The 26,719-nt window shown below is 39.3% G+C and overlaps 1 protein-coding gene across 8 annotated transcripts in view; it reads left to right on the top strand.

Annotated features, from left to right (window-relative positions):
- SESTD1 (SEC14 and spectrin domain containing 1) overlaps positions 1–26,719 on the top strand; it is an 81,449-nt gene that overhangs the window by 11,720 nt on the left and 43,010 nt on the right. For 4 of the 8 annotated variants that reach the window (XM_066612350.1, XM_066612348.1, XM_066612355.1 and 1 more), the window contains 2 exons: positions 22,628–22,736; positions 25,175–25,265. In XM_066612350.1, coding sequence (XP_066468447.1) covers positions 22,628–22,736; positions 25,175–25,265 — 200 coding nt within the window. Of the gene's footprint in view, positions 1–13,229; positions 13,312–13,815; positions 13,853–22,627; positions 22,737–25,174; positions 25,266–26,719 lie in introns of those variants that run through there. The other 4 variants (XM_066612351.1, XM_066612354.1, XM_066612352.1 and 1 more) reach the window with 2 other exon arrangements.

Raw genomic sequence — 26,719 nt, 5'->3', positions numbered from 1 at the left:
TAACCATTTTCAAAATGCATGTAAAAATAAACCATATTAATAGAATAATTATTTGTCCATCCTGGATGCTGAATGCTTCCCCAAAACAAGAAGATGTTGTTTCCTAACCATTTGACAGTCAAACTAGGGTTTGTTGGCAAAGTCAATGTCGGGCAACCTGATCTGCTTGACAGGTTTGCTGTGAGGTTCAGCTCTGAGCAGTTTAGAGGAGGGTGGAATACAGGTGTAATAACACACTGTAGGAAGGATGCTCCAAAACCAGGAAGCAACTATTCAGAATACGTCTATGGGGCCCTCCTGCAGAAAGGTACAGCATGCAGTGCAAGATCTCTCAAATAGATCATTTGTTTCCAAGGCAGATTGGCAATAGCTGATACGTGTAGTCTGCTAGACTCATTTAAGGAACAGTGATGTCTCCTTTTATGGTCATGTATTCAGTCTGCAAGTACACTTGTTCAGTACTTTAGCTCTAGAGTAGTGTTTCCCACCTTGAGAGTCGTGAACCCCCCAGGGCAGTGGGAAACAACCTTTTTCCCCCTTTAGGGGAGTGGTGACTTGGTGATGACAACACTTCTGGGTTTGTACCACCACTAAGTAAGGAAGGGGATTTTGGATGTACCCATCTGTGGTGGTGGCTGAGGATGCTGCAAGTTCAAAGTCCTCTTTTTTTTTTCCTTAGTTGTCATTGGTGCTGGAATGAACCCAGAAGTGCTACCACCACCCCCTTTAATGGGCCTCATAAGCATTTATGAGTGATGCATAAATTACAGAAGCTATTTGGATGAGAATGGGAGGTAAAGGATACTCTGTTTATAAGCATTGAGTCCTCTTCTTCAAATTTATGAAGCAAAAATATAGACTTAATCTAAATGGAGTCCCTTAGAGATAAAGAGTGCTGATGAAGTTCTGAAAAAATAGAACAAAATGTTGGACATTTATAACATGGATTCTAATTCTTTGACACAACCATGGTCTTCTCACCCGGATAAGCATATGTCAAATTGTTGGATTATTGCTGGTCATGAAAACCTACGAACATATATAGAGTACTCTTTGTGACTTATTAAAAATAAATTTTCTTTAACTTTAGGAAAAAAATTATTGCTTCCCTGCAACTTTTTTGTACCTACTTAGAGTGCTTGAATGGGCATATGTAGTAAAAGCATGGGTTATGAGCAAGAGCTAATGTAGAGGATCTAAATTGGTTGAATCTGAATGTATTTTAAATTTTGGGTATTGATTTTATTTGTATTTGTGATGTGTTAATACAATGCAGTGTTGTGTGTCTGATTCTGTTAACCGCGTTGAGCATCTGTTGCCAGTATAAACATTTTTTTATCATTTTAAAATTTTTTTTGAGTAACCTGCATGAGAAGAGTAATAAAGCGTTGAGAGAAAATCCCATTGGACATGCCTAATGTAGGTCTTTTGATTCATGCCAGTTTTTTTAAATGTAACTTTGATTCTCATAGTATTTACTTGATTGATTTTGTTTAGTAAAACACTTGGTATTTGGACCTTCTATAGCTTCTTCTGGAACATTGTGATAACATTCACCTTTGCAGTATTTTTCTTCTGAGATATTCACTGCTGGTGTAATTGGAGATCTCCTGCAGTATGCCCTTCAATTAATGTTTGTGAATTCCCCCCCTTCCCTTATCTAAATTACCAACTGCCTTTTTTCATTATTGTGACGGAGGTGATGGGGTCCACCCTGGGCAGCCGACCACCTGGCTTCACTCACCCCAGAGGGGTTGCCCATTTCTCTCACGTGCCCACTCACAACTTCGAGTGCTTAGTAGTTCTACCAAACTTCCTGCTTTTCATTTGAGTCCTGTGAGCAACCTTCCCGCATGCACCCAGTCAGCAACACAGGTAACCCGTTAGGGCAGTGTTTCTCAAATTGTGGGTTGGGACCCACTAGGTAGGTTGCGAGCCAGTTTCAAGTGGGTCCCCGTTCATTTCAATTTTTTATTTTTAATAGACTTGATGTTACTATGGTATGTGACTGCATTTGGGAAAATGTTAGAGATCTGTACTTTTAACAAGCTACTATGTATATTCTTTTAACAATGGTAGTAAGTAGGACTTACTCCTGGGTAAGTGTGAGTAGGATTGTAAAAAATGTTCCTGCTTGATGATGTCACTTCCGGTCATGACATCACTTCCAGTGGGTCCTGACAGATTCTCATTCTAAAAAGTGGGTCCCGGTGCTAAATGTGTGAGAACCACTTCGTTAGGGAGTAAAAGAGAATTATTTAAAAGCAATTAACATATCGGGAGCAGTGTCATTCCCCACCATAGCAGCAAGCTATCCAAGAACACGCTCTGGGAAATAAGTATCGCTGCAGCTGAAAACATAACTAAGCTATCTGGACTATACTATTTACATTCTGTCCTATGTTCCCAAGGTCTTACATGGTCTGGTCTGGTGACTGAGAGATTGAGCCTTCAGCCGACCTCCATCCAACACAGTCGCCCTCATACGAAGAACTAGCTGATTTTTAAAGCCATTCCCCTTCTGACCCCACCAATCTGTGCGCTTACCCATTTTGCTGACTCATGTTCCCACTGCCCAGCACCCCAATCATATCCCTGACATGTTCCACTGAGAGTTAACTGTCCACCAAATTGGATGCACCTGGCAGCCTAATTAGCACGCTGTTATTATCTCCTTCTCAAGGCCAGCGTACCTTAACTCAGTGTTTCTCAGACTGTGGGTTGGGACCCACTAGGTGGGTCACGAGCCAATTTCAGGTGGGTCCCCATTCATTTCAATTTTTTATTTTTAGTAGACTAGATGCTACCATGGCATGTGACTGTATTGGGTAAATGTTACAGATCTGTACTTTTAACAGGCTACTATGTACAGGTGGAACCTTTTTATGCACATGAGTTTCGTTCCCTGACCTGCTGCGATTAGGAAAAAACGCGTTGTGCTAAATCAGACTTGGAAATGATGTGTTTTACACAAATTGCATAGATTTAAGCAAATACTCTACAGCCTGACACTTGGGGCTGGAAGGAAACTAAGGCAGCTGTTATCAATCCCCACCGCTGCCTCCCCCTTCCCGTACTCAGCCCTCCCCATTGCCAGCTGTCCTGCTTCTTTCATAGGTGGGATACTGAGCTTTTAAGAGTCCGGTACTATGCATTTCTACTCAGAAGTAAGCCCCATTGTAGTCAGTGGGCTTACTCCCAGGAAAGTGTGGATCGGATTGTAGCCTAAATCTCATGCTTTGGCTTGCTGGGAAGACTTGCTTGCTGGGCTGTTTTGTTTCTGTAGGCTGGAGCACGGAGACCCTGCACCATCTCAGTCTGAAGGGGGGGGATTCGGCAAACACTCCCTGAGGTTTTTAAAGCAATCCACCCTGTTAACTCCTGCATATGAGAGAGAGAGAGAGAGAGAGAGAGAGAGCGCGCGCGCGCGCGCGCGCTCCACGTGTTCTGGCTACAGAGGTTTCCCCTCTTCAGCCTCTTTGCTGGCTCAGGGTCTCCAGGAGTCTTACTGTTCCTTCACAAGGGAAACCTCTTCTGTGGCTCCAGGGCTATTTCCCAGCCTGTGGGAGGCAGAGCCTTTTTGCAGTGTTTTGGGCTGTCTTGAAACAGAGCAAGATGCCAGTGTAGGGCAAAGGAGGCAAAGGTGTGTGCAACTTTGAATTCCCCCCACCCCATTCATGCTGAGACAAATCCGTGGATAAATAGTTTGCACCTGTATATGATTCTAACAATGATAGTCAATGGGGCTTACTTCTGGGTAAGTGTGGGTAGAATTGCAGCCTAGGATTGTTAAAACCCTTCCTGCTTGGTGATGTCACTTCTGGTCTTAACTTCAGTCCCGGTGGGTCCTGACAGATTCTCATTCTAAAAAGTGGGTCCCAGTGCTAAAAGTTTGAGAATCACTGCCTTAACTAATTACAGAAACCAGAACTTTTACTTAACCATAAAGCTATGGTTTACAATAGCGTAGGCAAAGATATAACACATGTCAAATATTTTATGATGTTAAACTCAAAACATTCATAGTTAATTCCACTTTCCCAATATTTATATATACATTCTTCTTCATAATAATCTAAAATATCTAATTCACCAAATTATAACCCCTTACCATTGTCTCAATGATAGATGAAGGTGAAGGATTGCTGATTAAAAGCTGTTCTGAGATGAGCCTTAATTCATGCACACAAATAAAAGATGGCCCAGTCAGAATTCATTCTGTGCCCTGTTCAAGAAATGGAACTACTGAAGTGGTGTTTAATTGAGCATTTTGATTCAATTTCTGCTAAAACCACAATGGTTTCCCAAGAAGATCACCCTGTGGTCACAAAAATACTTCTATGTTAGAACATCTTGTGAAGGAGAAAGTCAAAATGCATTATTGTGGACCATCACCATTTTCATGGGGTGTGTGTGTGGGGGAATCACCAAGTTGAATTTAAAGGAGGTGTATGGCCAGATGTTACTGTGATCCCAAGCTCCACTGGTTGGGAGGCTGGTGGCACCCAAACGTTAAGAACCCAGGACAATCTATGTTCAGTGTAAAATGCAAAGTTTGTACTACTCTGCAACTAGAAGAAAAGATTCCTGTGAAAAAGGGGTGCTACACCCCTTGGTCCTGTCTGATAGCAGTGTTAGAAGGAGCTGTCCATCAAAACTGAGCATAACTTGTAGATGCAGTGAAGTCTCTAAAATCCTCATAAATATGCACATCATGTGCATCATTTCTGTAATCCTAAATTGAAGAAATGCTCTCCAGGTTGTTCAATCCAGCAAAGCCAACTTCATGAAGAATTCAAAGAACTATCTGTAAATGATTTGCAGCAGCTCTGCCGCGCCGCAGCTCAGCCACATCTTACTTTCAGTTTGGTGCTGCTAACCGCAAAGCACATTCAAAGTGTATTCGTTGTAGTGTGATGTGAGCAGGCAGTGTTACCTTAAGCAGGACAGAGTCAGAACATAGAGATATCTAAGGGAATCCCTCTAGTCTGCTGGCGCTTGATAATGTTGTCACAGAACATCTATCCAGATATCATACTAAATTGTGACTAATAAAAATTGGATGCTTTGTTAATGGAAAACCAGTGAATTTTTTTCACTTTGATTTTTAGTTGTTTGCAAGCTTCAAGCAAGTTACTTCAAGCAAAGAAGAGAGACACAACAGAAAGCTGATCTCAGATTTCTCAGTCATTCCTTTTTCAGAGATTGTTTTAACACTCTAGGCTTTCCAGAGTCCAAAGGAGTAGCCATCATCTTGGGTAAAAGCTTGAATTTTATGACCCAGAAATACTAAAGGATCTCAGGGACATTCATATTTGTCATAATTGAAAGCAGTGGCAGCCCTCCCCAGCCCCACGCCCTGGGGCAAAGGTCTTCGATGGGCTGTCCCATGGGCTGTTAAAGGTCCCACCGGCTGTTGCCGCCCCCTGTTGCAAATCCACCCCTCCCCCACTCACCTGAGGCTCTCAGACCCAAAGCTGCGTCAGGGAAGCCTCTGAGGTTCCCTGACATTATAAACTATGCTTCTGGGAAACTGGAAGCACAGTTTCTGACCCCGTCAGGAGCCTCAGAGAGGCTTCTGCAGGGTCCTACAGCCCTGCAGAACATACTGGGAGGTCCACAACTGGTTGAAAGAAAAACAAGCAACTCTGGGCTCTTTTTAAGCCCTAACACAGGAATAATTAGCCTGCCTTCAACAAGCATTCAAACTGTTCACTTCATCAGGGTCTGGTGAATTTCTGTTGGGTGAACACTTAAGTTTAACTTCTGCCCCACAATTGGACAAGAGGGGGGCCACTAGAGGAAAATAACCTATGGAAAATGACCATAGAGGAAACATCTTGTCTATGCTTTAATACTGACTTAAACAAATGTTAGCTAATGGACATCTAGTGGAAAGTGAACCCTGGAGTGAGATTTTTCTTTTTTTCTAAATGTTTTCAAACATACACTAGACTTGACTTCATCCTAACCTCATGTACCTTAAAGTCATCTGTGATAAGCTTCCATATTGGTCCTGTTACAGTTTCTGATCATGTAACTATGCTTCCTAAGTTACAGTGACATAAGGCCAGAGCCCACACTCCTATTTGGCGATTACATCAAACTCTTATCCCCAGATAAGGCACTGTGGCAGCAATTAGAGAAGAGCTTAAATCTTATTTTGACTTCAACTGTGATGGTTATGTGCCTTTAAATATAGTCTGGAATGCTTTGAAAGCAGTAATTCAAGGCAAATGCATCAACAAACGTGCTGCCAGACAGACTGGCAGAACAGGGTCTCTAGACTCCTCATAGGAAAATGTAAAGAGCTGGAGTTATTTGACTTATCTAAAATTCATACATCTTTGACTTACCTGTGGTAGGGCAATTATGAATGAGGCAACAATTGTGAAATGCTGGGAAACTGCATGCTAAAGAAAATGGACAAGTCTAGAATTGACAAAATGGTAACTAATGGTAAAATTGCCCAGTGAGCAATGTCTGTACCGCTTTTTACACTTCCTTCACGCCAGCTGTGACTGAGGAGTTCCTTGACAATCAGAAATTCAGGCATTAAGCTTGGAAAATCAAGACGTACTTAATCAGTGGATCACTGAAGAAGAAATTAAATCGACACTGAAGAAATTAAAGAATAGTAAATCCCTTATCAGTGAAATTGAAAGTGAATTTTAAAAAGTTTGCAAATGTCTTACTGTCACATGTTAGCCATTTTAAATGCTATCCTTGAGGGGGAAATATTCTAGATGCTTAGTGGGTCCCACACTTAGTAGTGATTCCCAAATCAGGCAATAGTGGTCTTATAGACCTGTTGTGCTACTTAATCAAGATGGAAAAGTATTTTCTGCTATCTTGGCAGTTAGGCTTAGGATGAAATTATTATGTCCATACAGGTGAGTTCTGGGTTTATGCCTGGCTGGCAGTTGAAGTCTGTGCATGTTGTTTACTCAGTGAAACAATCAAAGAACCAATTTACTGTCCTTTTTTCTAGATGTCCATAATCATTTGATAGGTTATAATGCTAGTTTCTACTTTGGTTGTTGAAGAGAACAAACATTGGAACTAAAGTGCTCTATATGGTGGGAAAACTTTGCAGGGAGTAAAGACAGTGATTAGGACCAATCTGTTAGATTCCAGTGGGATCAGATATCAAATTACCTCTAAATATTCTGGAACTTCTTGTAAATTGCCGCTTCAGATAGGCTAAGCTTGAACTACTAAATGCACATTGGTTTCATTTGTTACAGTTTGCTCATTTTACATCTCTACCAGTTGTCAGGAAACAAGCACTGCATCCATTGACACTTTTTGAGTCCCTATTGGCTGCACTGCCATGCTTATTTAAGGGGTAGCCACAAGGGTTCACAACATGCTGTTTGCCCAACATGATTCTGTAGTTACAGGTGGAGCCTATCTATAACGTGAGTTCCGTTCCATAATCCAATTCCACTGAGTTACGCAAATATGCTGCAGCCTGACACTTGGGGCTGGAAGGAAACTAAGGCAGCTGTTATCAATCCACTGCCTCCCCCTCCCCTGCTCCGTACTCAGCCCTCCCCATTGCCAGCTGTCCTGCTTCTTTCTAGAGAAGCTAGAGCAGCAATGTCTGCCAGTACCATCATTTCCTTCCTACAGTAATTATGGTCACCACACGTGTGCAAGCAAGGAAGAAACTAGAGAATTTATTAAGATTTTTATATATTTTTATTAAGAATATTTATATATGGCTTTTCAGCACAAAAGTAATTCATAAAGTAGTTTAGATAGCTAAATAAACAAGTTTCACTGTATCATGTAACTGTGTGTAACCTGTACTGTACTGAACACTGATAGTTTTGGCCAAGAATTTGTGAGTGAGTGTGGCTAGGTGTGACTGGGTGACTGTTTCAGCTTAATGTTCAAGAATGACATTGACTGAAGTCAATGAGAGTGTAAGACAGTTGGAGCCTGATGATGGAAGGGTCAGGACAGTTCATTGTGGGATGCTAGGGAGGTCAAGAGATTTGGGGCCTGTAAGCATGTATGCGGTACCAGCTCTCTTCTTTCCATGAAATCCTTCCTCAAATCTTTTCCTTTTCCTCATAACCTTTGGCTTATATCCTCAGTCCTAACTGTAATTTTCAGTAAACCATTTGGCTGTTATTCACCAAGTGTTTTACATCTGTCCACAATAAGAGCTAAGAGCAATTATGGGCACTCAAGGGTCTCGCTTGTCTGGCTTGGTGACTAGTGGGGAATAATAATAATAATAATAATAATACAGGTATTTATATACCGCCTTTCTTGGCCTTTATTCAAGACTTTATTTAAGGCGGTTTACATAGGCAGGCTATTTAAATCCCTGTAGGGATTTTTACAATTGAAAGAAGGTTCTATCTTTCAAGAACCACAACAATTCAGATGTTTCTTTCTGATCTGGTTTCACATTCTGGCCTTCATCCTCCCACGCTCAGAGCAGATGGAAAAACTCAGCTCAGCTTGTCAGCTGCTTCAAGGTCGCACGGTGCCGGTGGCCTCGAACTGGCGACCTTGTGGATGTTATCTTCAGGCAAATGGAGGCTCTACCCTCTAGACCAGACCTCCTGCTCAAGAGGGGAAGAGGGTTATCTTTCAGCCTAAACCTTAAGTCCAACTTGTATTAAGCTTTAGGCCCACAGCCAAGCATTTTCCTGAGCTAAGGTTGGGTTCTTTCCGGTGTTGCCGTTTCAAAGATGGGGTATGTTCTTTTTTTGTGAACCATCATTGGAAGTGCTGAAATCCAGTAAAAGCATTATCAAGCCCCTCAGAAATAGGCCTGTGAAACATAATTGCAAAATTGACTGGCAGGTACATTTATCTAAAGATGCCCATTATAGAGCCTGTGTCAAGTGCAACATCATTTTTATATAACTTGGGAAGCAACCTAATGTAACATGCTGTCGGAGCTGGTGTACCATAGTGGTTAAAAGACTGAACTGTGAATCAAGACTTCACTAGTTCAGATCTCACCTTCTGGCCTCACTAAGAGGTTTTGGCAAACTGCTCCTCTCAGTCCTACTTGCAATATGAGGATAACAGTGCTTATACTTCTATAGTGTTAACTGTAAGTATTCTTTCAAGGTAAATACATGTGAAGTGCTTTGCATTCTCAAAAAGTACTATAGAAATGCTATTGCTGTGGGTGGGCTAATATAAGCAGAATCTACAGAGGTGATTTGATATCAAACTTTTATATTCAACAATTTTGCAAGATTTTAATTATGTTTAGTGAGAGATTGTAGTCTTTTTTTTTTTTTGCAGCGAAGTTTATTTATTTGTTACAGATACAGGTAAGGAAAATGGGTTAGACTTAGGGCTGGTACTACAGAGGTTACACATGAGGGTAATGTCCATCGATTACACCATACATTAATCCAAAAAAGAAATCAACAATGAATAAAAAGAAAATTATTCCTCAATACAAAAATTATCATATTTGTTAATCTACTAATTAATGATTTAACTAAACAATCAATATTGTTTAATTAAAATTATCCAGTCATAAAAAGGCTTCAAATTTTACTCATACAATATTCTTGCCACTATACTAATATTTACAATAAAATGTTTCTTATCTTGGTTCTAATTTCTGATGTTACATTTAAGAGGAATATTTCCAGTTTGAATGGTAATACACAATTCAGTATTTCTTGTAACAGTTTATATATCATTTTCCAATATTTCTTTGCTTTTTTGCATATCCACCACATATAATAAAAAGTTCCCTCAATCTCTTTACATATCCAACATTTATTTGATGACCCGGGGTACATTTTTACTATTTTCTCTGGAATTAAATACCATCTATAAAACTTTTAATATAATTTCTCTTTAAAAAAATACCGCTTAGTTATCTTAATACCACTTTAATTATCTTAATATTTGTGTTATAAATTTGTTTTCTTTTACATCTGCTTTAATTTGATATAATTAATGGAATACTCTTCGCTTCTAAGGAGAATTCAGTCCATTAATATCTACAAAGAAAATTTCTACTTGTTCAGCCATTTTTACTTTCTGTCTTAGTACTTCCTTTGTTCTCTCTCTTGTTGGTATTTTCCTTCTTGCTCCTCCCACTGCTCCTTCCACTTCTTCTTAACTCTTGTATTTCTTGATCCCTCACTTTTCTTCTTTCTTTTTCTCCATTCTGTTCTTTTTGGATTTAATCCAAAAATTCTTCTTCTTCTTGAAACGACGTGCTGTCTTTCCCTGAAAGTTCCCTCTTTTTTCTTCCTTAAAATTCTTTTCTGATAATAAATGCTGCTTTTTCCATCTCCTGTCTCATTTAAAAAATCTCCACTTCTGTAGTTTCATCTGACATTTGATCGATTCTTTTTTCTTTGTTATTTGTAATCTGTCCCTGCATGCTTGTCAGGGAGGAATTTATTTGCTTCATTTGTTCAGATAATTTTCTCACCTCTTGCTTCATTTCGTTTCTGAAATCCCACAATATATCCATTAATAAAGTCTGGTTTTTACTAACATCCTTTACATTTTTTGATGCCATTCTTATCAATATCAAATCAGTCCAATATACCTCTGGCTGTAAAAAAAGAGATAAAATAGTCCAGCAATTAAAGAATCAACCAACTCTCATTATCTTGCTTCACCTTCTTGTAAGGCTAATTTCCAAATTTTATATCCAAAAGGGGTAAGTCAGTATTTTGCTTCAAGTCAATAGCAATGTCAAATCATTCCAACAGTTAAAGAATCATCCAGGTCTTATTATCTTGCATCCCTTCTTGTCCAAGATAATCCTTAATTTTTAATATCCAAAAGTGGTGGATCAGTAATCCAATTCAGGTCAATAACACTGACAAATTAAATTAATATGTCTTTAAATGATCAGGCCTAAATCCAGCTTGATTCCATCTTCTTGCTGGGAAAACGAAAGTAAAAGTTATTCCAGTCATTAAAGGTTAGTTATTTATTCCTTTTCCATGCATACCATTTCAGTAGGGTGATCCTTTATGTTCCCTTATTTATCTTCCTTTGTCTCTCACCTTTTCTTCCAGTCACCCTTATTACAAAAAGAAAAAAAAAACTACTCCCGCACGGGCTTCTTTAAATCCAGGTTCGCTCTTTTCCCCTCTGGGTGGCTACAAGCCAACGTAAATAATCTTAAAGTTATCTTTCCCTCCTTCCAACCTCTTGATTGCAGTTCTTTTTACAGCCTTTTAATGAACTGGCTTCTCACAGTTTAAAGCCTTTTTTGCTGTCATGTTGTTGTATCTAGACCTTGGGGGGGGGGAGGGTACCCAGCTATCCGAATCTGTCTTCTCCGAATCTTCTCAGAATATGGTGTCCGGTATACGATGTGATCCAGCATAGAGCAATATCTGGGGGTTATCTCTGTGACCGCCGTCCCTAGAGACCCCCCCCCCAAGTTCAAACTCTCAGCCTTCATGCCTTCTTAGACAATGAAGAGTCCCTCATTGCTGAGGTGCTCTGGAAACGCATCTATTTAGCAGTTCCCCCCCCCCAGTCCTCCAAGGTTCCCTGCTACTGCCCTGAGTGTTCACCCCCTGATAGATTGTAGTCTTAACCTCTGTTGAGTCTTGATTTTGAAAGAATGAGAATTGTCTTTAGGCGTGTTCTTATTTACATGAATAATATGCATGGGGGAAAAAGTGCTGCGAGATTTGGTATGATATGATAGTTCTTCCAAAAGCCAAAATAATGTGAATCTGGTTTCCAGAATGTATTTTTTGTATACTCAGTTTATGATGCATCAATACATTTTTTCCCTATGTAGATGAAGATTAAGAAAAGGTGCCAATGGTTGATAAAGATGCCTTTGTGCTATAAAATAGTGATAATGGTCAAAATCCTCAGCAGTCTCAAGCAAGACATTCTTTAATCTTGCACTTGTTACTTTTTAAAGGGGGAGGGGTTTCAACAGGATTGAACATGTTGCTTGTTGACTAGAAAGAAGCTTTTCGGTCTCATGTGAAATAAGAGCTTCTGTATTGCTGATCTTCATCAGATGTTGCATCTTACTGTCCTATCTTGAGAGAGAGGTTTATTAAGATAGAACCTAAGAGGCATCCATGGGAGAGCTGAATATGCACTTAAACCAGTGGTTTTCAACCAGTGTGCTGCAGCACATTGGTGTGTATCTGGGAACTCCTGGATAAGGGGGGCCTACTGTATATCACGAGATAAGATGTTCTTTTTCTTGTATTGATCCAGTTTGTGTGCTTAGACTTTTTTACATAATTTTCCTTTGGATCAATATCCTGTCTTACATCCTTCACCAGGTTTCCCTCTTTGGATTCTGGGAGGTCAGTGCATTCTTAATGTGAATTGTCACTTAACCTTGATATTGGTACTAGGGCATAGCATCGCCCATTTTCTCTGTAATGTCGGTTCTTCCATCATTTCTTATGCATATTAATCATGGCTAAGGTTTATGGCATCATCACCACTGGCTATGGTTAATGCCAGTTAGGTTTTGCTCTAAATCAGGATTTGAAACCAACTTCAAACTCGAGGTTTATCAGCTTTGGTATAAATGTGCTGGGATGAGTATTTGTGCATATGAATATGATTGTCTGGTGATTTGTGCATATAAACACACTTGCTTACAGGCCAAGTGTACATTGGGAGGGGAGCATAGGTGCTGTACTGAGTGATCCTTAGGAGTGATCCTTAACAGAATTTCTGGTTTCTAGGATGGAAAGGATTGAGAACTACTCATTTTAAGAATGTATACTTTTGCAAGGTATAATATAAAGCAACCTCTTAAGACACTGTAGGGCTGGGGAAGATGCAGTAAATATGAAATATACAGCTAAGTCAAGTTCGTTAGATCAAAATGGGCAGTGACTGAATAGGGGGGAGTTTGGGCTATGTAGAAAAACTTGGAAATATTAGTGTTTGGAGAATTGGTTGGTTATTTTAGGAGAGCAAACTACAAATGTTACTACTTTTTTTTAAAAAAAATTATGATGCTTTCTGAACTGCTGTCCAAGAACCATGAACTATGAAAGACTAGAACTATTCAATTGTAAAAATCCCTACGGGGGTTTAGAACAGCCTGCCTATGTAAACCGCCTTGAATTAAAGTCTGAGGAGAAATCTGACGACCAAAGAAAGGTGGTATATAAATACCTATATAAATAAATAAACCAAGCTTAAATCTGTTGTGTTGCAGAGTAATTGATTTCCCGTGGCTAACACCCTGTAATGCTAACTTCTTGTGTTTTCAGAACTCTTGAAAATTAACTGAAGGGAGGATGGATGCCACAGTAATATTGCCTATTCTGAAGAAAAAGTTAGCTTTCCTTTCAGGTACAGTTTGTGTGTGTGTGTGTTTTAATTCTTTATTCATTCCGTTCCTTTGTAAGAGCTGATTTGTTGAGCTATTTAATTTTTTCCTCCTTCTTCCAGATGTATGTCATGAAATTCTTTTAATGGTAGTTATAAGCTGTCTTAATTTTAAGCATATAGCATCTGTATTGAAGCATATAGCATCTGTATTGAAGCAGCAGATAGTTATTGTGGATACTCTGGAAGTCGCCTTTTTGTCTCCATGCGACCTTGTTAAACTTACCCAAGCAAATTTGGCTTTATTATATCTTTCTTGCATTTTAAAAACGGTTAGTGTGAAATTGGGAACAATAGTCTGTTGACTGGTATGTGAATAATTCTAAAAACATAATGAGTTTCCAGACAGTTGTTCATTCAGGCACTGACTTGACTGCAGATCTCTTATCTAGATTGCTTGAAGTTGTTGTCATCCTGGGATGCTGTCAGCCTTTTATATGGTTACCTTTGTGTTTACAGTGCATAAAGAGACTGAGGGCACAATCCTAACCAGGTCTACTCAGACGTAAGTCCTATTTTGTTCAGTGGGGCTTATGCTCAGGAAAGTGTAGTTAGGATTATAGCCATAGCATGCTCAGAAGTAAGCCTCATTGAATTCAGTGAACTTGCTCCCGAGGAAGTGGGGATACGATTGTAGCCCCAGGCATTAAAAATACTATGATTTTCTGGTTGACAGCGGATTGATTTTGTATTACTAAAACTGATGTTGAGACCTGAACTGTTGACAACTACGCACATATCCCACAGTTATATCCCTATATCCCCATATCCCTATAGAGCAGGTTTTTATTTGATAATTGAGATTTGCTTTTTTTTTTAATTATATTGAACTTTTCTTGCTTAGAACCAAATATATATCATTGTATGCAGTTTGATTCATCTTGCAATTTTGTGTTGCAGTCATAGCAAAAAATATCTTCCAGTTAGTGTTATAGCTGACAATTAGTTGACAAAACATGATAAACTATCTCATTAGGAAATGACTCAACAACCATTTACACTTGTGTAGTCTCACTTAAGGCTATGGAAATGTGCTTTTGTTATAGTCCCTTAGTGATTGTTAGGGATTGTAAAAATTAATACATATTCAGCATTAACTCGTTCTTTTGAGCTCTCTATTGCTACTTGTACAAATGAACTGTCTTAATACATATTTTTTCCCCAGAAAAATGTCTTGGTGCATAACTATGTAGTTGATTGCTCAACTTGAGACATTTATCAACCTATCTTCAAACTCATAAGTTGACTGTATAAACTACCAGATGGTGTATTTAATAATGATGATGATTATAACAACGACAACAACGATGATAATAACAACAATAGGGTTTGTGTAGGTGTAACACTGCCTGCCCTTTAACCCTGGCAAAGGATCAGGTGCAAGCAGTGAAACGGCATGTTCCTATTCTTCCTTTATGTGAATGCCATCTGCCCTCTCCCACCAGAAGAGAAGGGGTTTAGGGTGGTGGGACGGGAGAGTGCTTTATTCTATGGGCTGTTCCCCAGGTTCTTATCAGTGACTGGGGAAGCTGGAATGCTGTATCCTCATTGACCCTGGTTACAAAATAAGCTTGCACCTGGACCTTAAAACAAACTTAGAATTCAAAGTTTGTTTTCATTTGAGCGGACAGGAACAGAGTGCAGTTTTCTGCATGCTTTGGTTTCTAATAATCAAAGTGAAAATTGAGAGCAAGGATAGCCTGGAGTACGGTGCTGTCATTGTTCAACTGACCTCAGTCCTGTTTTGCTCATCCATCAAGGATTTTTTTTCATTCTTAACAAGATGGCCAGAATATATCTCTTGGTTTAAGGTTGTTCACAACATGATGAATTACCTGAGTTGGTAAATCTAGATTTTTCACATGCTCTTTTTATCCTAACCTTCTCTTCCTTGAACAGAAGTTTTTTTCTAGTTGCACAAGAGAAGGGTGTGTATGTGTGATAATCACAGTTCTCTACATAACCTCAGAGTGCTATGAATCTCACAAAAACATGCTCTGGAGCATCCAGTGAACATCATAGATTTTGTTGGGGATGCAGAGGGCTGTTGGGCTTCAGAAAGGGGTGAGTGTTTTTGTCCACATGTACCCCTTAGTATAAAACACTTTGCTTTTTATGGAGGGGAAATCCATCATTTCTCTCAGAACATTTGTTTTCCTCTCTACAGAGCAATGACAAAGAACCAGGCATAAGACCTTTGTGTGCTATACAAAAAAATTTGGACTTCTCATGTCCAAATAGGAACAAGCATGAAAAATGCTGTGAAATGGACAAAGTCAATAAAACAATGCCATTAAATGTCTTATTTACTCACTCTTCTGGTATCCCCCTGTTGTTTTGTTCTCTTAATTTATCAAATTGTGCTATGATTACTACATCATCACCTCTTCACTGTAGCTTAATGAGCCTTACACTTAGTTCTAAACAAACTCCCATCCCATAGTGCCAATTAAGATAGGATTGTTTGCTTTCTATTCATGGCTGTATTGTAATCTCTTACTGCAAAATAGTTTGTCATTGTTATTTCTAAATTTAGAAGTTGGGAGAAACTAAGTAATGAGTGGGTTTGGAAAATATGCATAGGTGGTAACTTGGTCTACCCAACTTGGACTTAAGTTACATTTTAGTAGAGCATATGTAAAAACTATGTCTTTGACATTGAATGAATGACAGGCATCCAAATTGTCAATGTTGTTTTGAAGATTAAGTCCCTGATATAGGAAATCTTTCTCCATAGAAGTTCCTGGATGAGCAAGGTTTTCCACATTTTTCTCTTTATTTATAACATTTTATGCTCTACCATTCTTTCTTGGAACTCAAGGCAGTAGTCTTAAGGTTTCCAGACACTTGCTAGACTTAGATTTGCTTAGCTTTGTCGTAGATGTATCATGTGCCTTTATGCTATGCCCTGAGACTCTAATGCTAAGAACTACAAGTGATCATTTCAAAAACAGTCAAAGGGCAGTCAGTCTTGCTTTGCTTATCTTTTCTTCTCCTCTGGTCCTTCTTCCACATGTATAGAGCTAAGTGCATGCTCTGGCATGCCTAAGTATGCCAGGATGAGAGCCAGGATGGTGTAGTGGTTTGGGAGGTGGACTTAGACCTGGATGATCCAGGTTCAAATCTCCCCTCAGCCACAAAGCTTCCTGGGTGACCTTGGGCCATTCACTTTCTCTCAGCCTCACCTACCTCATAGGGTTGTTGTGATGACAAGAAGGAGGGGAGGAGCAGCTGTGTAAACAGCTCTGAGCTCTTTGGAGGAAGGGCGGTATAAAAATGTGATTAAAATAAAAAATAAAATAAAAAAGTAAGAACAGTTCCCTGTGTGTGTGTTGCATTGATTTATGTGCTAGATTTATTTTATTGGTACACGTGTTTTGTAGCCCATGAAATATACGGCCCATTGTCAATGCAAATATGTAAAGAGAAAATTTCGGTATCGGAGTATTCGCTCTTGGGTAAGCACCCCCCTTCTGAACTTCTCACCAGGAAGCATTCCTGCCAAAGGTGGAGGTGGCAGGGAACATGGGGCCTAAGGAGAGGAGTCAGCTGCTTCATGCTTCAAGATAAGGGGCAGAAGAAGGGGGAAGGCTTGTTTTAAAGTGATTGCTTGAGTCACAGCAGTGAGCAGGCATCAAGGGTAAGTGGCGGGACTGTGCTGGACTCCAGTAAAATTGTTCAGTTGGTTGCTCGCTATACACAGGATAAGCAGGGTTGATTCATAACATTTTCCATATGCTCTTTTGCAAATCAGGCTTTTCAGGGAGAAGTTGAATCGCCTCTTTTTCCTGCTTGTCATAATTTATATTGTCAGTTTCTTGAAAATCAATGTAACCAATTAACAATGAGAGAAGCTAACTTGTTATAATTGAATAATAGTTTTTTCTTTAATGAACCTGAAGTCAAATGGGGATCATTAATAGACCAGAGGAAAACAAAATTACCAGCAGGGCATCTCTTTCCTGGCAAAGAACGTTTACAACACTTCTTCCTGGCAGGCATTAAATGCATGGTTGCCGGGCAGTCATTCCAGCCATGGCATTTCATATTCCAGATGAAATATTTCATCTGTTGCAAACACTTTAATGGAAATAAAGCCTTTAATTGTTGGTTATAAAGCCTGCTGTTTTGATGTCTTTTTAAACACATATATTAGTCTTCAGCTTTGATTATTTATGAGGTTCTGGACCCTGGAATTCATTGTCCAAATCATTGTTTTTCTTTTTCTTTTTTAGGCTTACATTTTGTACTTTTAAAATCTTGTTTTGACATGTCTTGTCACACATTCTGTAATGAAGATGGATGGATGTCCTTAACAGTTTTTTTTTATTTTTTTTAATTCTTCGTCTTCATGCACCTTCCAGAAACAAAAGAAAACAATTTGAAAGTGGAAAAGCCTGACTCTTGCTTGTTTCATTGTCCAAACAAATATATTTTAGAGGAGAATAATTAGGTTTTCAAGTGGCACAAGAGAAGGAAGGAAAGCACCTTCTCCTTAAGTATATGCAGCTGCTTCAGGTTAAAGAATAGATGTGATCTTATTCTTTTGAACAATGATGGATCGTTTCCTCTTCCTCCACCTGCTTCCTTTATATCTTCCAACAGTATTTTCTGTTGGAAGTAGTCCTGTTCCTAAGAGTGTAGGAGGAAAAAGCAAGTTCTTTGTGGTTTCTGATGCAGGTTCAGAATTGTAAGCTTAAACAAGTGAAATCTCAGTTGCTAGTAGTATTTTTTTCCTTGTTTTTGGAGTAGTGTATTGGAGGTATATAAGAGATTTTAATTTCATAATTCCTTTACCCCAGGTCACTAGCTGCAGGAAAATATGAGCCGAGGCAAACAATTCAGAATGTGCCTGTGGCAATACCAATGTTTGCATGTTGCTTTAAAGCCTAAATACATTTTCAGAAAAAGTATGTTGGGACTATACCATATTGTAGGTAGGATTGCAGCATGTGAATGCTCTGTTGCATTAAAACTCTATGCCTAGTTTTCATGCTTAAAGTATAAGTAGTCTTTACCATCTCAGTTGCCACAAAACGACTAGAATAGTTAGGATTCATGTTATATGCTTCCTGAGAGCATATTGTACTTCATATCTATTCTTTTGGTCATTATAACAACATTCTAAAATGGTCCAGTAGTCCCCAAGTTATGTACTGGCTTCATTCTGGAGGTTTGTCTGGAAATTGGAAGTATGGAAGTCTTGCCGACTCAGCACTGTTGTGTCTTCTACTCTAAAGAACCACAATGGATGGACTGTGTGAAAGTGCCAAGGCTGCCATCCGTAACTTGGATGCCCAGAACTCTGGGACCCAGTATATTATCACGTTACACATGGAGGGGCATATAATGAGTGTGGCTTGTCTTTCCAGTGAGTTCATAGCTGAACTGAATTGTTGATTGAAGGATTTCTAACTTGTTTTTCTTATTATTCTTATTAACTATATTCCCCACAACTCTCCTATGTAATCACTTCTAGTGACATTTCATTACAAGACTGGTCAAATTCTGCTTTTTGCTTTCAAGTTTAACATTGTGACTAAAACCTATACGGAACAATTCTGAGATGGCAGATATCCAAATTTTCCTTTTTAAAAAATCTTCCACAAAACTAGATACTTTCAAGTCTTCGGTTCAGTTCTCCCAGCTGACAGGACTAACCCATCTGTTAAGCAGGCTAGCATTCTGCTCCAGACAACAAAGCATTATTCAGAAATGATCCACTGTACTTCAGCTGAAGTCCTGCTTCAGTCCTGCTTTATGTGACTGAATGCATTGAGGATAATTTGAATAGCATGGCTAAAACCAAGAAAAGAATGCATGGAGTGTACAGGTGGAGCCTCATTATTCCCATGAGTTCCTTTCCAAGCACTTGTGTGGATGGCAAAAAACAAAGTTTCTTTGCTCCAGTGATTTAAAAAATGGTCTTGCTGACCTTTGTGATGTAAGATAAGAGTCATTAAGAAGTCAATCCAGCAATCAGTCCTCCTCCAAAGCACTTAGAAAGGTGCTTCACTCATTCCTGCCCTTCACCAATGCAAAGTGATCACCTTTCCTTTCAGGTGCTCAGGGGGAAGGGAGGGATCTGCTGGAGAGAGGAGGATTGATGGATTGTCAACCAACTGCCCCCCCCCCATTAAGGAGGCTGTTGTTAAAGGACTGATCAGTTTTTTTAAACTGATTTTAAATGGTTGCATTTTTTCCCTTCTCCAGGGATCAGCACATTCCTTCTCATTTGCAGTGGCCATTCTTGTTGATTCAAATCCATGTATAAAAAATCAGTGTATAAATAGGCTGGTCCTGTACAGGGCAGGTAGAACAAAAAGGAGCCATACATAATGCACCTTAACAACTAAGGGTTGTACCCAACATTTTTGTTCCATAATCAGAACTCTCCTTCTGTGAAGGGGGGGGTGTGACAACTTTAGCTAGCTCAAGATATTCAGAAAACACTGTAAATGTTTTTGCACAGTATTTAGTGGACTTTGTACTTCTGAACTTTGAAACGGACACTTCGGTGTTGTTAAGACTCCTATTTAATTTATCTATTTTAATTCTTAGTGTGCATCTTAACTTTTTCCTGTATTGATTCTCCTTAGGTAACTTACATTTTTCTTGATTTTTGGAAAAAAGATGTGCTCCTGTGTTGATCGTTTATAATCATGTTTCTCAAATTGTGCATCGTGGCTCCCTGGGGAAGTGCCATGAACGTACGGGGGGGGGGATAAACGCACACCCCTACCTGGATAAAATATGAGTTGCTCTGGCATAGCTATCTTCTGCATTTTTTTTAAGCGGAGGAAGCGGGGGCTGCTCAGTCAGTCCAAGAGTGACTGCAAGAGTGTATGTTGCGCTCCTTCCTCTCCAAGGCTGCCTTCTTTTTCATTTACTTTTTTTGTTTCCGAAGCTGTATGACTGGAACCCTAGAGCTGGCAAATACCAAGCATGTTCAGTCTGTAGCCCTTGCCGTTACTGACTGTCAGAAAGAAACCCTCTTTGATCCCTGTCCAGAAACACTATTAGAGTTCGTTCCTAGTTCTCAGCCTGGGATCACTTCTTATCAAAGTGAAATTTTTCTTTGCAACCTCTTCCCTCTTCCACTCCCCTCTTTCGAATACCAAATTTTTCAATTTTCTTCCCTCCTCCTCAATACAATGCTTCCTATTTTATCACAGTCACCAGGCTTTGTAGAGTTGTTTCTGTGTAATTTGCAAATGCAATTCCATGCAAAAAGTCTAGTTGGTGCTGCCTCAAAGTTTTATCTCAAGTGCCTGCCAAATGTAATTTAGTTTAATTGTATCAAAATTCACTGCTGCAAAATGTGGAAAGCAGTTTGTTCTATCGATTAGTTGTTATAGGTAGCTTTCCTAACTAAAATGTTCAACTAGTAAAGTCAGAAATGTGTGGGGAAAAGTAGTGCTGAATCTCTATTACTTTCTCATGCAGCTTTCTAAACTTAGTTTTAAAAATATTATTTATCCTGTGACCTTATAAAATCTGTTTATGCGCAAGCCGCTTTAGCATAGCTCTGGTCTACTTTTTAATTTTTTTAAAAAAGTATCCTGTAAAGGATACAAATAGAGATTATGAAGTCATCTGATTGAATAAGCTGTACTTAATAGGTTTCAGTCTTTCATCCTTAGCAGGTATAGCTCTAGAGTAGACTATGGTCTGAACGTGCAGTTGATTTGTGATATAAAAAAAGGTCTTTCTTCCCCTTTAAGGAAAAAAAAAACTTTAATACAAATCTTAAAATTTAGTGAAGGGAGAACTTGCCTTGGTTTGTTTCAGAGTTGGGTTAGCGGTTACAAGTATCTTTTGAAGGACACTTAAAACATTTTTTGCCAGTAGTCTAAACCAGGGGTGCCCAAACCCCGGCCCTGGGGCCACTTGCGGCCCTCAAGGCCTCTCAATGCGGCCCTCAGGGAGCCCTCAGTCTCCAATGAGCCTCTGGCCCTCCAGAGATTTGTTGGAACCCACACTGGCCCGACACAACTGCTCTCAGTGTGAGGGTGATTGTTTGACCTCTCACATGAGCTGTAGGATGAGGGCTCTCTCCACTGCTTGTTGTTTCACATCTGTGATGCAGTAGCAGCAGCAAAGGAAAGGCCAGTCTTGCTTTGTGCAAGGCCTTTTATAGGCCTTGAGCTATTGCAAGACCTTCATTGATTCATAGAAGTTCATCTTTAATATAATCATTTATGTAAATTTATGCAAATTTATTCAAATTTTAAATGTAAATTAATTCTTTTTTCCCTCCGGCCCCCAACACAGTGTCAGAGAAATGATGTGGCCCTCCTGCCAAAAACTTTGGACACCCCTGGTCTAAACTGACTACTGCACTGGATTATGTTGACTTAAACTTTCATCTCCCTTTTGTCCAGGTCCTGGACACTAATTGCAGCTCAGAGTTAAATTTACAGAGAGCGAGATAGTTCAAGACATCAGATAACTGAGCAAAGCCAGGGAATCTATAGAGGTTTGAGGCGAAAGGGTTGGGCAATCTTTGGGGATCATCTGAGCACCTGGAAGCTCCTCAAGACAAACAGCCTTTAACTTATTATTCAAAGGCTTCTACACTCCCCTTTTTATTCTTTAACTATTCCTTGCTTCCATGGCTATAATTTCAGTTTATTGTGTAGCCGGTGAGCATTCTCTCCCCCCCCCCCGAAGTCTCAGTGTTTAATATAAATAACAGTGTGGAAACATTGCCACATTCAAGCAGATATTTCTGGTGATCCAAGTGGTTGGACTTTAAATCTTGTTTTAAACAATTAGTAGTTGCATTTTACGAATTTCCCATGGCTTCATCATTAAGAGAGCATAATGTGATCTCAAAGTATACGAGACCTTCCTCTTTGAAGCAAGTAGGGCAGAATGTTCTTGTGCACAACTTGGACTCTGAATAGGAACATCCAAAACGGAATGTCTTGTAAGGCTAACTTTTTTTAATAGGTTATGTGCATCACTATAGTTGTGAAGAATTAAACAAAATTCTTTCTGACATTTTAATATTAGTGTTTAGTCTGATTTGGAGTCATATAATAATGCTGGCGTGTACTATCTATTTTACTCTAGTGTTCTGCTTATGGTGATACATTTGTGCTCTGATGTGCATACCCAAGGGGCGTATCACAGCATTTCAGTTGCAGCATTTTCCAAAAGTGTAGCATTACCGTTCATTAAAATACTTAGTTTGAGATTAAAGTATGTGTTATGTTAGGTAAAACCGAATGTCTTTTAATTCAGAACTAACAGTTTGTTAACTACTGTTTTATAGGTGGGAAGGACCGAAGAAGTGGCCTCATTTTGACAATTCCATTATGCCTTGAACAAACCAATATGGATGAACTGAGTGTTACTTTAGACTACCTGCTAAGCATTCCAAGGTGACACAATGAGTTTGCCCTGACTATGTATTATAATTTTGTTTCGAACCACAGTACAGTGGTACCTCGCATAACGAATGCCTCGCGCACCGAAAAACTCGTAGAACGAAAGCATTTTGCGATTTTTGGTGACTTGCACAACAAATTTTTATGACCCGTGCTTCGCAAGACGAATTTTTTGTTTTGTTTTGTTTTGGCTTGTTTTAAGGGGGGGGATCTTCATGCCAGTTTATGATCCCGTCCACCCTAGTAAGGGGAGGATCTTCATGTCGGTTTATGATCCCGTCCACCCTAGTAAGGGGAGGATCTTCATGTCAGTTTATGTAAGTAAGTCCCATTGTGCTTGCTGCCAGGAAAGTGTGCACAGGATTGCAGCCTTCAAACTCCCCACTCAGCGTCCCCCCATCGCTCATTCACCCTCGCACTGCCCCATTTCCTTCACGTTTCCCCCCATGATCACGGCAAAAGCAAGCAATTGAGTGTAGCTGCTCTGTCCTCCTCCCCAGCTTAGAGCACAATCCTGTGCATGTCTCCTCAGAAGTAAGTCCCATTGTGCTTACTCCCAGGAAAGTGTGCACAAGATTACAGCCTTCAAGCTCCCCACTCAGCATCCCCCCCCTGTTTTTGAAATCCTCTGTACAGTATGTATACCTTTAAAGAGCACTTAATAAACACTTTGTAAACCAAATTTGACTTTGTTCTGACTTTTTTTGCCCATAGGAACGCATTAATTAAATTTCAATGCATTCCTGTGGGAAAACTCGTTATGCGAGGCACCACTGTACACTTCTTGCAAAAATGGGGAAACTCACCAGATGCCTTTTAGCTGGTGAAGTTCTCAATTAACGTGGGATTCACAACACAGAATGTGATATAGTTTACATTTAGAATTCAGAAGGGAAGCGGTTTGAATCCAGCTCCTGTTTTTTCTTTCAGATGATTAGTTGCATAGTTGCATAATTGGTGGGAAGTTAATATTTTAACATTTTATTCTACATGTTGAGTGCTGAACATCTTGAGTTCTGTGGTCTTTTTCGTCTTAAGTTTTGATAATTCAGTTGTATCAGATTGTGTTAATAAGTGTAATATATGCTTTTTAGTGCTTTAGTAATTTCTTTCCAAAGTTGGAGGTCACATTTCACGAATTGCTTTTAATACTGCTAGAGCAGGGCATTTTTCACTTCCCTATAAGTTAACACAAAGTTAAGTTGGCAAAGTTAACCCATTTTCCTTCTGGGTGCCTGTCACAAATTCAGAGTTTTGCAGTAAAACTGTCTTCAGGACACACTGTGGGAAGAAAATTGTGCTTTCTTAGTTACAAGACAAGCTCAACTTTTCTTTCTCTCAACTGAAAAATATGGACCACCTTAGACTAATTCTATAGGTTGGTTTCAGAGAAAGCAGCACAGTTGTATCTGGCACTGCTGCACTAAACAAAGAACCATTGCCAGGCAAAGTTCTGGTGACGTTGCCAGGCAAGTAAGACAAAGTGCAGTGTTGCCCTGCAAACTATTACTGAAAAAGGTAGCTACCAGTTGTGCATACTGGGTCACTCAAATGTATCTCATAAAAGATTTACTGTTGCTGCTGAGCCTTCTGCCAGTGCTTTCGAAGTGCCCTTGCATGGTCATTTTGAAGCTTAAGCAAAGCAGTTGTAATGTACTGGAACAGAATTTCTATCCAAGCACTGGTACAACAGTATTCTCTGTTTCCTAATGCCTGAGCTGAGAACACCTGCAGCAATGATTAGCAATGATTAACATCAGAGTTGGTCACAGTTCTGCATTTAGCACTTAATGATCCATAGCAAGGGGGATAGTAAGATTTGCTTGCTTGTTGCTCGTGTTCTTCAGGTGGTCTGTTCTGTTACCCATCCATCCTATTAATTTCCCTGATGATTAAGCTAAATAAGTTTTATTTTAAAACATTTTTATCCCGTGTTTCCCCTTATGTATAAGGCAGCTTTCCCCTTATATATAAGGTAGTGAAAATGATACTGGAGCAGGTGTTCAAGAGGGCTATACAGTGACAGTAAGGTACAGTTTGGGGAATAGGCCATTATCCCACAAGTCTCAAATTCCCAAATTTAGTGAAACCTGCACAGCTTCAATAAGGGGATGTACATATATGTATCTCTAAGCAAGCAATGTAAGCAAGAAAAAGTAGAACAGTGAATCCCAATCTGGGGTATGTGTACCCCCAGGGGTACTTGCCAGGACCTTTAGGGGTACTTGAAAAAGAACTGAACAATGGCAGAAAAAGGCAGGTCTGTATTAGATTGCCTTGCGGGGCTGGCAATAGACTGCCTTGCGGGGCTAATGTGAGGGTTACAATTTATAGAAATTTGGCTGCCAAGGGGTATGCAAGTGAAAAAATGTTGAAAACCACTGCAGTAGGACATGAAAGCTATTGTGACTGAGTGTTTCGTCTGTTTATAGTGAAAAGTGCAAAGCCAGAGGATTTACTGTTATAGTGGATGGGAGAAAATCTCAATGGAATGTTGTGAAGACTGTTGTGTTAATGCTACAGGTAAGAACATTTTCTGAATTAGTAGCAACAAAGAGGCTGTGCTGTACTGGAAATAGAAAACTGAGTAATAGGATTCCTTTTACTTGATTGAACTGTCCTCTAATGTTCCTCTACTTTAATGTTGCTGTTTCTAAAGAGTTCAAGACCGGAAGGCACTTCTCTTCTTGACTTAATGAACATTTGTAACAGATTTTGGCTTAATGAGATTTGACATTTTGACCTGACACCATTTTTTGTCAAGTGGCAAAATTCCTCTTCTTAGTTCTGTTTGAATCTTCTTTTACAGGATGTGATGTGTTCTGTCAAGGTCTTTGAATAATAAGCTTTGTTTCTGCCGCCTGTCTATTTAATTAGTTACATATATTTTCATATAGAGAGGCGGAATTGAAAAGCAACTCAACAGGCAGAAGAAACAACTATCTACCACAAACAATACTAAATGCTTTTCAGCTGTGAACCAAGGCTATTTTTTGGCTTGATAAGTGGAATATAGAACTTAAGGAGGCTGTTTTTCTAATGTAATCGAATCTGTGAATCAGAGTGGTCTTCATTTTATGGTCCCTACTTAAAAGAGTACTTAGCTTGAAGGCCTTAGGCTTTCTAATTATCATAAAACAGGTATCATCCTCAGAAATTAAGTATATTAAGAGACTACTTCCAAGGCTTCTTGAAATCCCATTTTGAAGATTCAAACAGTAAATTAGACTTTACTTTAATATGTCAGTACTTTAATATGTGGAATGTTTTGTTCATTGTGGATGTCCATAGTACTGCATTCTTCAGAGACTTGGACTGTCAGTGGTATAGCTGAGGCATCTGCTATTCCGGGTTACAGAAAATTTTGGCACCCTCATACAACAAAATCAATCAATTAATATGTAATATATATAATTCAAATATATTATTAAGAAGCATTGATACATTATCAATGACCAGGTAGCATAAAGGCATATCAAAAATAAAATATTTTTTTAAAGCTTCTAAAATATATACAGGTTATGCCTCGTTATTCACTGGGGTTCTGTTCCTGAACCCCCAGTAGATTAAAAAAAAATCAGTGGATACCAAGTCAGTGGAAAAATAGCTTTAAAGACCCACTTCCAGGTTTCTTGCTCCTCCACATTCAGCAGCTAGATGGGGTGAATAATGGAATCTAGTGGAACTAAATTATAATTTTTTAAAAATTTGGAAATTCGGTTTTGCTTTTTTCCTTGTTACAAGGCATTTAAAGATGGATCTCAGTATCAGTGGTGAGTCAAATCAATGGATTCTGAGATCCCACCTGTACTTAAAAAAAACTTTATTAATAAACAGTACCAAATTTTATTAATGCAAAAGGCAAAGCATACTGAAATCACAGAAATATATTCCCTTATCCCCCCAAATGTTTTGTCACTAACTAGAGAGTGAGAACAGGGAGCACAAGAAACAGAGGGAGCCACTGGAGAGGCAGC

The sequence above is a fragment of the Tiliqua scincoides genome, chromosome 1, assembly GCF_035046505.1.
Source record: "Tiliqua scincoides isolate rTilSci1 chromosome 1, rTilSci1.hap2, whole genome shotgun sequence".
NCBI lineage: Eukaryota > Metazoa > Chordata > Lepidosauria > Squamata > Scincidae > Tiliqua > Tiliqua scincoides.
The sequence above is the reverse complement of the archived record's forward strand: the minus strand, read 5'-3'. Positions and strand labels throughout refer to the sequence as shown.